Source organism: Gavialis gangeticus, unplaced genomic scaffold (assembly GCF_001723915.1).
Source record: "Gavialis gangeticus isolate Ggan-Ray unplaced genomic scaffold, GavGan_comp1, whole genome shotgun sequence".
Classification (NCBI taxonomy): domain Eukaryota; kingdom Metazoa; phylum Chordata; order Crocodylia; family Gavialidae; genus Gavialis; species Gavialis gangeticus.
Window position 1 is genome coordinate 67,730,873 of NW_017729033.1, and position 11,828 is coordinate 67,742,700.

General features: G+C 38.4%; 1 protein-coding gene across 1 annotated transcript in view; it reads left to right on the top strand.

Annotated features, from left to right (window-relative positions):
• Nucleotides 1-1,621, top strand: part of GABRB1 (gamma-aminobutyric acid type A receptor beta1 subunit) — a gene marked incomplete at its 5' end in the record, with an annotated part of 8,165 nt that extends 6,544 nt beyond the window's left edge. Inside the window, one exon of the mRNA XM_019525856.1 lies at nucleotides 1,353-1,621. Within this exon, the coding sequence (XP_019381401.1) occupies nucleotides 1,353-1,621 (269 nt within the window). The remainder of the gene's footprint in view (nucleotides 1-1,352) is intronic.
• Nucleotides 1,622-11,828: the final 10,207 nt, after the last annotated feature.

Below are 11,828 nucleotides of genomic sequence, written 5' to 3' on the forward strand. Positions count from 1 at the left end.
AAAGTCCCATTCTTGTAGAACAAAATAAAAATTAATGGTTGGCTGATTAGAAAACTGCCAACCTGAAAATCTGCATTTCATACAACAAGGTGATCCCTTTAGAAGTTAGTAAAGCAGTCTACCTTATGTTGGGCACATCACTTCCCTTACTTCCCTGTCCACCAGCAGTAGCACAAAGCACAGCTAGAACAGGGCATGCACCAGGATCCCCCTTGCTGGGACTCTTTGACACAGCAGGGGAAGCTACACACTGCCCCTGGCCAATCACAGGAGCAAGTCAGGACAGTGCTGCATCACTCAGTCCATCTGGGAAGTAAGAGAAGGAGTAGAGCAAGTAGAATGGTGCTCCCCTCCCTCCGATGCCACTCTCCAGGGAACTTTCAGTGGCAGGGGAAGCCCTGCACTGCCACTGCCCAGCCACAGCAGTCAGACAAGGTAGCATGACATCAGACAGGATGTCTGTGGGGCAACGGGACAAGTGGGATAAGCATAATGGTAGCCTGTCAGGAGCCTTTGCCAGAGCACACAAGCTCTGCTCCCAACATGTGTATAGCAGGGAGATGAAGAGGCAATGGGAATGGGACACTGAGATCTGGAGGAAGCCCAGCCTTGGGAAAGCTGACACTGAGCAGCAGCCACCACCTCCACTAGAGTAAGACTTTTCTTTTCCACTTCCATGCTGCCCCCTGATGCCCAGAATGCCCTGTGCCACTGTCCACCATGACATTCTGGAGCTACTCTTTCTCTATTCAGAAATTACACTAATGATATCTTTCCTCTGGCTAATATTTACTTTGTTTCCAGGATGCCAGTCAATTTAACTCCACTGTAGGTGAATCTGGGCAGGTGACTACAGCAAAAAATAAACTGGGCAACATCCCCTGATCTAAAAAAGCCAAGTGTGCTCCCTCCATAACACACCTGTTCCCCCTGGTTGTGTCAGCCAACACTGGAAAACACTTTATTATCACTTTGGAAAAGGTCTGCTGTATCATAAATGTCAGAGGAGGCTACTAGTGAGAAGAACAAACCAGAGATAAATAGAGCTAATCAGTTAACCCTCCACCCATGGAAAAGGCCAGGGAGAGCGGAGCAATATGAGCTATGCAATATCATTTGAAGAAAAGACCTCTCTCACCTGCAGTTTAAACACATAAATTAACATGTTCAGAGAACAAATGGCCTTGATCAGCAGTAATATTATTTTGTTACACTCTTCTAATCAATTAAATAAGCCACCCAGCATCATAAATGAAATATGTTTGAGTCTCAGCACCAATCTGCTGCCTTTCAAAAGTGAAGAATGGTTTTAATCAGTTGTCTTTGTCAGTTTATCTTTTTGTTGTTCACAGGAATCACAACAGTGCTGACAATGACCACAATCAGTACCCATCTCAGGGAGACGCTGCCAAAGATTCCATATGTAAAGGCAATAGATATTTACCTAATGGGATGCTTTGTGTTCGTGTTTCTGGCCTTGCTGGAATATGCCTTTGTGAACTACATATTCTTTGGAAAAGGTCCTCAGCGTCAAAAAAAGGCCGTTGAAAAAGCCGGCCAGACCCCTAATGAGAAGGGCAAACTGGAAATGAAAAAAGTTCAGGTAACAGATTCAAGATGATTTTTCATATGCTTTCTATTTCTATTATAGCAAGCTTGGAAATCTTGGGGGGAGGAAGTAATGAGAAAAGTATGCCCTACCGGGGCTATTCTGCATTCACAAAATAGCAACAGAAATAGTAGGTAATAGAAAGAGTAGGGATATTCTGCCAGCAAGTGTTAGGTTTGAGGACTAGAAATCAGAGCAATAAGGCTATAAAGGACCTTAGCAGGTCACTTAAGCTATCATCTTGCCCCCAGGCAGGATGGAGTTCTTTGCAGTATAGATACATTTTTTATATTTCCATGCTATTTATGTGTTGACAATATCTGTACAGTAAAGGACTACTGTATCAGGGCAACAAAGTATCCAGAATAGGATATAAGGTAGTAACAGCATAAAATCTTATATACTCTATATATGATCATCAGAAAGGCATTCAGAAAACAACTAAAAAAACTCATATAAAAACATGGAAAGTAATGGAAAGATTCTCCAGTTCAGAAAAGCCCAACACAACTGAATTCTAACAATGAGACCTCATTCCACTGTAACAGTTTTAACCGCTGGACATTGTCTTCTTCTCTCCCTTCCTTGCCTTCCCTTGGTTCAGAGACAGTACATGTATTAGAGTTATTCCTTCTTGAAAATGGTCATATTGACTTCAATTAACCCATCTGGTCACATGAGGTAATAACAGCCAAGTAAAGAAACAGAACTGAAATAATCACCACTAATCCATCCAGCTTGAAATTCTAGAAAGCTTCCTAGCAATTCTTCAACTATCAACACATTTTTTTAATTTACAATAAAATAAAATAGATTTAAAAATTAGCAATTTCAAATGTTTGTAAACCTGTTCCAGTTTTGTCAAAAAACTTTGATAAATAGACATTTATCCTAGAAATATTGGGCCCAGACTGCCTCACAAGAAAGTGTATCACTGAATCAGAAATATAACTTTCTGCCAAATGCTGATTTCCTTCTAATCTCTTTCAAATGCTCAAGAGATCTGACCTGGGTTAGCTTATAAAAAGCAGTAGTCATGATTGCAAATACCACATTTACTCAAACACAAGATGCCCTGATAATAAGATGGCCCCCAATAATTAGATTTCATGCATGGAAAATTTGTAAATGTTATAATTTACCAGGTATAGAATCTAATTACTGGAGGTTTGTCTTGAATTTATCCCTCTCCCACTACTACAGCAGGGAAAATAAATCTGAGGGGTCAGGTAGTCCCTTTGCTCTCTGCTTCCCCGCAACTTTTTCCCCTGGAAGACTTCCCCTGTCTTCTTACACTAATCTATTCTTGTGCTACATTCCAGTCAGCATGTTTGCCCAGTGTGGGCCATGTATTTTACAATTATGCTTAGTATCAGCTTCATTTAATCAACTTCATAGTTGGTTTCAATTGCTGAGCATGTGCAGATTTTGGCAGCAGTTTAATGATAGACTGTATTTAGTGAGATTTCCTTGCATGTAAAGAACAAGAGCTTTTATTCTGCATACCAATGGGGAGAAATCTTTGTCTTGTATTTGAGTAAATACAATAAAGTTTTGAGGGGAAAAAAATCTCTTTTAAACTAAATTGGACTTAATTTCTGCTGGTGATATGAAAATTCTGAAGTGATATATCAATTTTTTATCAGATGAGCCATCAGAGAGATACTGTAATTACATATACATTCACACTTCAAAAACAGATGCCAATTTGGCGCTTGACTGGAAGATCCATGTCCCAGTAGCCACAGAATATCAGGTGGGCATCCATGTTCTCAGTACCAATATGCTCATAATCATCACTGAGCAAGTTAAAATAGGCTTACATATATTATTCACTTACTGCTCAGAACAAAAAATGGCTCTATTGCACTACAAAAGCAAATGTGTTCAGACTCTTAACTGCCTGCAGGTGCTCCACAAAATATTGCCCCCACAAAGGTAAGAAGATAACCTACGCCTTTACAGATTGTTGACTCAAGGCAAAGTCCATAAACTTTGTACTTTCAGATGACATGGGACACACAAACACACAAATATACTGAGGCCAGCTTCAAAGGCCCAAAGGCCCACACTCCTAAGGTATTGTGATGTAAAATGGAACATGGACAGCAAGCATTCATGATGAAAGCAGGGAGATGCTTCAAGACCCAGTTTGGCTCAGTGGGTTCCAGTTCACCAAGTGAAGAATTCAGAATGGATTACTGTACAGGTGCTTCCTGGGATGGAGGTAAGTTATGGTTTTCTAAAGATTTGTAAATTGTAGTTATATCTTGATTAGGTTCACAAAAGCTGATGTAAAACTCTCATCTAGATCATAAGCTGGAAGAGTCATTAGAGAAATGGAGGATATCTGTACCAGCAACTGCCTTCTACACACAGTGGACACATCTACACATGCAAATTTACTGTGCAGTAACCTAAATTACTGTGCAGTATGGGCACACGTCTACATGTGCATGCCCACACTATGCAGTAACTATGGCAACTTACGCCAACTTGGGCACCATGCAGATATCAAATTTATACCTGATTAGTTACTGCACAGTAACATACGTGTAGACACGTTACCAAGAAGTAGCACTGTGTGTGTGGACTGACTTGGCCCTAACTTTAGTCCCAAGTCAGACCACACACAGCATTAATGCACTTTAGTGCCTGCATATGTAGATGCCGGCCTATTTCCACTTATTGCACAGTAAATTTAATGTGACGTAAATGCATGTGTAGACATGCCCAGTATGTCTGTGATGTGCATGAGTTTGAACTGATTAAGAGTTATGCATATTAATACATTTCATCATCCCACTGGCGTCCATCAGTGTGCTATACGCATGGCCTTTCTTTAGCTTGCAGAACGGAAAATACCAATGAACTAAGGTAATTTTTACCTTTCAGTTTTTAACAGGAAGAAGACATGGGTCACAGGCTAGAGGGGCCAATAGGTTGGAATAACTCATCTGATCCCATTATCTCTTGTGTTCCAGTGGTTCCTTAGGGATTCATACCAAAACACAGGAAACTGTTTCTGGAGAATAGGAAAAGAGCATCAGTAAGTATGAGATGTGGCTCACTCATAATTCATTGATCCATGCTATATATTCACATAAGTACCACTTTAAGCACCCTGGTGTAGATGTAACAATTCTTCCTTTCTTTTCTGACCAGGTTAATATGTTACTAATTCCCACCTATGCCTTGGGTACCAAGAATTAATCTTCCCCTACATCAGACACTATGCTGTTAGATATGCTTGAGAGATGCATGCAACCTTATCTCGCAAGTGACACGGGATGTGGAAGACAAGTTTAATGACCTTGTAATGTTTCATACATGGCTGTTTTCTCCATAGCTGGAAGGAGGAGGAACCCGTGACCCCTCCAGTTTCACAGTAATATGTTGTTTTTAATTACTTTCATTTCTTTATACACAGAGGACATTTTTTCATTGTTATTAAAACTGCTTCTTTTTTTTCCTGAATAAAACATTTAAAAGTGATTTATAACTCTGTCCTCCTTTTGTCAACCAAGATGTCACTTCTTAGGGAGGTCATAGATTTAGATAACTGGAATAAAAACATCCAGAGGAGTTAAATATTTAGAGGGTCCCTGTATGCAAATGCTTGTTTCACCAGCACTTATTTTTAGATCATTAATCACTTAGGAAGCTCTTATGTTTTGCTTCTGTGAAGTTTAGGTAATCTTCTCATCATCATTCTGTCTAGCATTATTGCTCTGAGGGCCTTTATTGTGCTAACTCTGATAGGATTATTAGTGAGAGAAGCCACTCGCTACTGAGAGGATAGGTTTCAAAATCTGGCCAGAAACCTTCATTTTAAGATAAACAGAAAATGCAGTAAGTCATAGCAAAATGCATTACTGCATCTGTCCACTTATTTATACAAAGTAAAAAAATTCATCATTCATTCTAGATATACTGAATATTTCAGAGCCCAGCTCTACTAACGAACTGCAATGAGAAAAAATCATAGTAAGCAATTCCTATAAATCTGACTGACCACACTTTGCAGGTAACATAATATATTTTATATATGCAGCCAAAACTTTCAGTATTGCTTAGGAGCCATGAAGCATGAAACAGCATTCATCATTCTCTAGATAAAAGTACTAGTTTGCGTTTCTTTGAGTTTGTAGGGATGTCAGTCAGCAATGAGGAGTCATGCATGTGTGCTCTGTCTTGGTTTAGATTTCAGGGAGCTTTACTGAACCTTTCTGAAAATGAAAATGGAGTATTCACATATGGAAGCTATTACTCTGGCATAAAAAAAAAATATTAAGATGTTTTCATTATAAAAATAGTCATTGCAAACCACCTTACTAATCTGAAGAATATTTAAACTTTGATACATCTATGTAGAAAGATGGGTTAACTAATCGTATATCAGGTCTACTATATTTTTTATAACTGCCTACATATCCTTTAATTTCCTTTGGGATGATGACAAATAGAGTAACAATACTTTCCATTTCCCTAGCTACTTTAAGCAGTCTCACATTGCATCTCACCAAAATTAATTCAGGCTACAGTTCTCTCTGTTGCGCAGGGAAATGTTATCACCCTGTTATAGATGGTGCAACTTAGACACAATGTTTGTCCAAATTAACTAAGGGATTGATTCATCTCTCCTGACTGTCAGTCCTATACTTTAACTATAAGGGTGTCCTTCGTCTATCTGCTTTTCATCCTGTAACTGTTCATGCACAAAAGAATTCAAGGAAGTCACTAAGACTACTCACTGGATTAAGATTGTAAAGATCTGTATGTGCACTAAATATTTAACTATAGTTACATTATATTTTTAAAAGAGCAACTATATATGAAATTCACTAAACAAAAGGTCAAAAATCCATCACTCTACACAGCTTACATTTTAAAAGTGACTGCTCATTTTGGATGCCTCAGTGGGAGTGGAGAGGGAGTTCAAAAAAGCAAATATTGCTGCTTAAAATTTTGGCTAGAGATGCTGCACCTCAGAGATGTAAAATATATTCGGATTGCAAAATAGTTAAAGGTTTACACTGAGACTAAATCCAGTCTAGTAGGGCTATGTGAAGCTTCAGTCCCTGATTTGATTTGGCTGAGATTTGGCCCGATTCGGCAGCTGAATCTAAATCGAATCAAGAGACCCTTTAATCTCTCCGAATTGAATCAGAACCCTCAACACTGGTTCAGAGAGATTCGGAAAGATTTGGCAATTTGGACATAGACACAGCTTTAAATGTTTTTTCTACATACCTCAAGGTACCACGCAGCTCATGAATGCTGTGATGCTGGGGTATCCCACAAAAGCATGGGGGCTCTCCAGCATGCTCAGTAGCAGACCCAGAAGTGGACCAGAAGTACTTCCAGTCCACTTCCAGGTCCACCAGGGAGCATGCTGGGGGGCCCCCCCATGCCCCTCTGGCTCAGTGACTGGTGCTCCTGGGTCTGGGAGGGGCACCTGGGGTCCCCCTGCAGCCAATTGCTGACATAGGGGCACGGGGGAGCCCTCCAGCATGCTCCCCGGTGGACCTGGAAGTGGACTAGAAGTGGGGGGCCCCCCGCCAACCATGCAAGGGGCTCCCCCCACACTCCTGTGGGATGCTCCATCCACCCCACCATTGCAGCATTCATAAGCCATGCCTGGTACCTCGAGTTATGTAGAAAAAGCATTTAAAGCTGCGTCTATGGCTGAATAGCTGATTCTCTGAATCAGCATTGAATCTTCAGATTCGATTTTGGTTGAATTGAATCAGGGACAGTGGTCCAAATCAACAAATTGAATCACTGTCCCTGATTTGGGCCAAATCTGAATCGAACATGGCCTGTTTTGCACACCCCAACAATCTAGTAATATACATTGTTGGCCCCATCATGGCCTACCCAACACAAGATATAAAGCTGTCATTAGGCATGTTTCTCAAAACATTATGGCTGAATTGGAATCAGCTTCCCAGGCTGACCTTGGCAGCATGTTTGTCCATATTAAGCTTATGAAAAAACCACAAAGCTACACCACAGAAACAGCATATCCTAGCTGAGCTGAGCACACCAGTGTTGTAGACAAGCCCATATAATCCTTTGTTAGGTGGTGCTGCTGATGAAATTTTTTAATATACTAAATTTATACAATCTTGCTTTGCAAATACTTATTACAAATTACTTCTAAAATTAATGTTGTCAAGATTAATGACTGTTCTGCAAACAAGCTTCTTTTGGGGATTTCTTATAGCACGTACATACTTTTCCTAGACTCCTGCTACACCTCAGTAATTAAACTTTAGCTATATGGCTTGATTAAAAAAAACATTATTTGGAATTTTTAGTACACTTTTAAAGTTCTATTAAAGATACAGATGCTGAATTGTCTACTGAACTAGCTTCATATCACCCAAGCAGAAATTTTGGCTCAGCTATAGTAGATGAACTGCAATGCCTCTCTTTTGAAGAGCATTAATTCATTAAAGATCAACATGCATTGTAAGTTTATGAATTGTAAAACCTATAATTCAAAGCCAGTGAATTGCTTTATGATTTATTCAAATCAGCAGGCCTAAAATGATTTAAAAACTCATTTTAAAATGTAACAGGATCATTTGTAACACTTAAATTAAAGCAATAATTCATATGCCACTTGGCTTGAAATAAACTGTGAGTATATATTAGTTTAAAGGGAAGAACCCATATGACTCATCAATTTAGATTTTAGGCACTTGTGAGTAATTTGTCTTTACAAGAAGAAAACATAACTTAATGATGCTTACACTGCTGCTGCAATGACATTACAAAACTGTCATTTCATTTACACATAGGATTATACAGCTTGAGAGAAATATTTCATAGACCTAGGGGAAAGAATGGTCCCACAAAACTGAAATAAAAAAAATTAAAAAAAAATAAAATTCCTATTCCACCTCAGGACAAATCCAAAGTATTTAATTATTTTGTTGTGGAAAGCTAAATAAAAGAGCAAACTACTTGAAAACAGCAAATAACTGATTGGTTAGGGCACTCACCCAGAGTGTAAGCAACTCCCAGTCCAGAGGCTTTAATGTTGTTGTCCCACACTCTGGGTGAGTATCTCAACCCCTTTGATGTGGTCATTTGGCTGTTCTCTCTCCTGTTATGTCTATAACATGGGCTCCCCCCACAAACATTTTGAATTGATGCCAGCCCACAGATAATTTTGCTTCAATATTTCATCAAAACATTCCCAAACATCACTCCAACACTACCCAAACGACTTTAATATTCATCTGCTTCAGAAAACTCTAGGAGAACTTTGGTTTCTGCAGAGGGAAAAGAAACCCTTTTTTCCCCTCAAAGCCCTTCTTTTTTGTGCCTTTTTCTACAGACAGTTTGCTCTTCAGGGCAGGAACAGTATCATCTTTTGAGGTGGGTTGTGGTGTCAGCCAGACATAGATCACACCTAATGGAATCCTTTCTAATTCAAATGATCACCATCCCTACTGTGTGATGCACAGATAAAAGTGAAGTGGCTGATGCTCCATCCAAATAAAAAAAAGTAATGACAAAGATCTAGTGGAAGCAAGCAGATGATATACAGAAGATTGCACCTTTCCTGCTGAGGGTGATTTTCCACCATTTGTTATTCCTACTAATAACTTGGGAGTTTGACTACATTTCAGTCCAATGGTGAGTCTTCAGCAGGAAACAATACAGCCTTTCTTCATTTCACTGCAACGTATACTTTTTCAGATGTTCCTTACACTGCTGCATCTCCTGAAGACTACATTTCTGCATGGGGGCTATTTCTTAAAAGCACTTGTAACTGCTTTTGATGAAGCACCTATGTGATAAGTCAATGTTGTGTGACCTATCTTGTAGGGGGACTGTGGATGGCATTGTTAAGTGTTAGGCTTATTTTTCAACTGGAAACAAGTTATATAATACAAGTTCTATATCTCTCTGAAAAGGGCTTTACCTTTGTCAAGACCACAATGTTATGGAGGTGTAGAATCACATCATTATTGTATATCATGAATGTTATATTTGTTTTCACAAACCCAGAACTGGCTTTTAATTGTAAATGTTTTGCAAATTAAATGTTACTTCAGTGTTGTACCGCATACATAAAATTCTTCCACGAATCATCTTAATCTGTGTACACTTTCACATTTGTAACTGAATTCTTAAAATTAAAAAGCAATTCCTGGCTTTTTAACTTAGTTGATGAGGTTAAGTCCCAGGCATTATTTGGGGGTACTGGCATATCATTTTATTATTGTATCTGTCTGTATTGTAAGTTTCTCAGAAACCTTTGAGGAGAGCATCATAAAAATCAAATAAATAAATAAATAAAATCTGTTCATTCCTTGGAGCACTCAGAAACATAATCTAGATTGGCTGCATACTAATCAACAGAAAGGGAACACTGATACTCAAAAACTAAAAGTGGAGTTGACAGAAGTCAAAGATCTGTTCCTTGAATGTGTCTATGTCTATTATAAACTGCTGAAGAATATATATTTGAGAAGTCCCCCCAAATTTTCCAAGACAAAAATATATATATATATGGAAATACTAAAAGCCTTCCTATAGTAATACAGGCCTTGTCACACAAAATCATATTCATCTTTGAGATAACCAAAAAGTGAGAAGTGGTTTGCAAATATTGACATGAATTCTGAGTTATTTTTTAGGTTGGTCTAACTCCTGCCACATTTTGTTTGCCTTCTGTCCATACTGATATCAGAAAATGGCTATTTTCTATTTAGATAACTATGTGCCTGCCAATATCAGTGATTCTCAGCCAGGGTGCTTTGGCACCCTGGAGAACCTTAAGATCATTTCATACGCTCATACGCAAAACATTCACTATGAAATGCTCTTCTCTTCAGCCAAAGTAGTCTAATACCAAGGCTTTCAAACTACTCAGAGAAGTATAAATAGACAAATATTTCTATACCTCCAAAAATTTCTTCCTAATAAGTATTTCACTGTGCTTGGCTGACAACACACACACATACACACACAGTTGCTTTATCTTCCTGTGAAAGAAGTCAACTATCACAATCCCTATACATTTTTAAAATGAGCATAGAGCACTATCACCATATAAAACACAGAAGTATTTTCCACATGAGTATATGACATTGTCAGATGATGTTACACACTTTGTTCATTCAGGTTTTTTCTTATAGATTTTGTGGCTTAAAGGCAAGACTGGCAGAATTTTATTATGTGGAATCTATAATTGAAATAAGTAATCCCCAAACCAAGATACCATCTTAGGATAAAAATAGTTAACGACTAAATATAAAATGGGCTATTGGATACCAGGGAAAGGAGGAAAGTACAAATGCAGTCAAGTAATATGTATACATTGTACTCCTGTCAATGCTCTACTCTCCTTGGTGCTGTCACTACAAATGAAACAGCTCACTCATTAGTAAGAACAAAAGCAATTTGTTAATTTGCGAGAGAGAAAAAAAAGACACTCACATAAGGTTAGCTAACTGAAAAACCTAATGTGCATTCCTTTCTTGACACAGGTTGATGCTCATGGAAATATTCTTCTTACTTCACTTGAAATAAGAAATGAGGACAGTAACTCAGAAATGTTCACAAGTATCAGTGATCCAAGAGCCACCATGTATTCATATGACAGTGCCAGCATCCAGTACAGAAGACCCACCTCCAGCAGAGAACTCTACAGCAGAAGCACTCTGGATAGGCATGTGGTTCATAAAAAAGGGCATTTGAAGAGAAGGGCATCACAGCTCAAAGTCAAAATCCCAGATTTGACTGACGTTAACGCCATAGACAAATGGTCGAGGATGGTCTTTCCCATCACATTCATTCTTTTCAATGTTGTTTATTGGCTTTATTATGTCCACTAATTTATACAATGATCAACTCATACCTAGACTTGTTTTCTTTACTTTTTAAATTTTGTTTACCCTGAAGGACTGCAGGAGTTCTAATGTTACATTTTCAAGGTAAGATACTCAGCTTTTGAATGGTTATAGGATTTTTTTTAACGTCAAACAATTTAACCACGTGCACTTCAAAAGAATACCATGTCTATTCGAGCATACTATTATTCTTGAGATCTGCTCTTAAAGAGCAACTTAAAAATAGGCACTACTCTGGTATTTATATAAAAAAGTTCTTGCATTGCCAGTGACCTTTAGCTAGCATCTTTGAACTGGTTTTTTTAATTAAAATTAAAACCAATCTTCTTTTTTTCCCCATTACA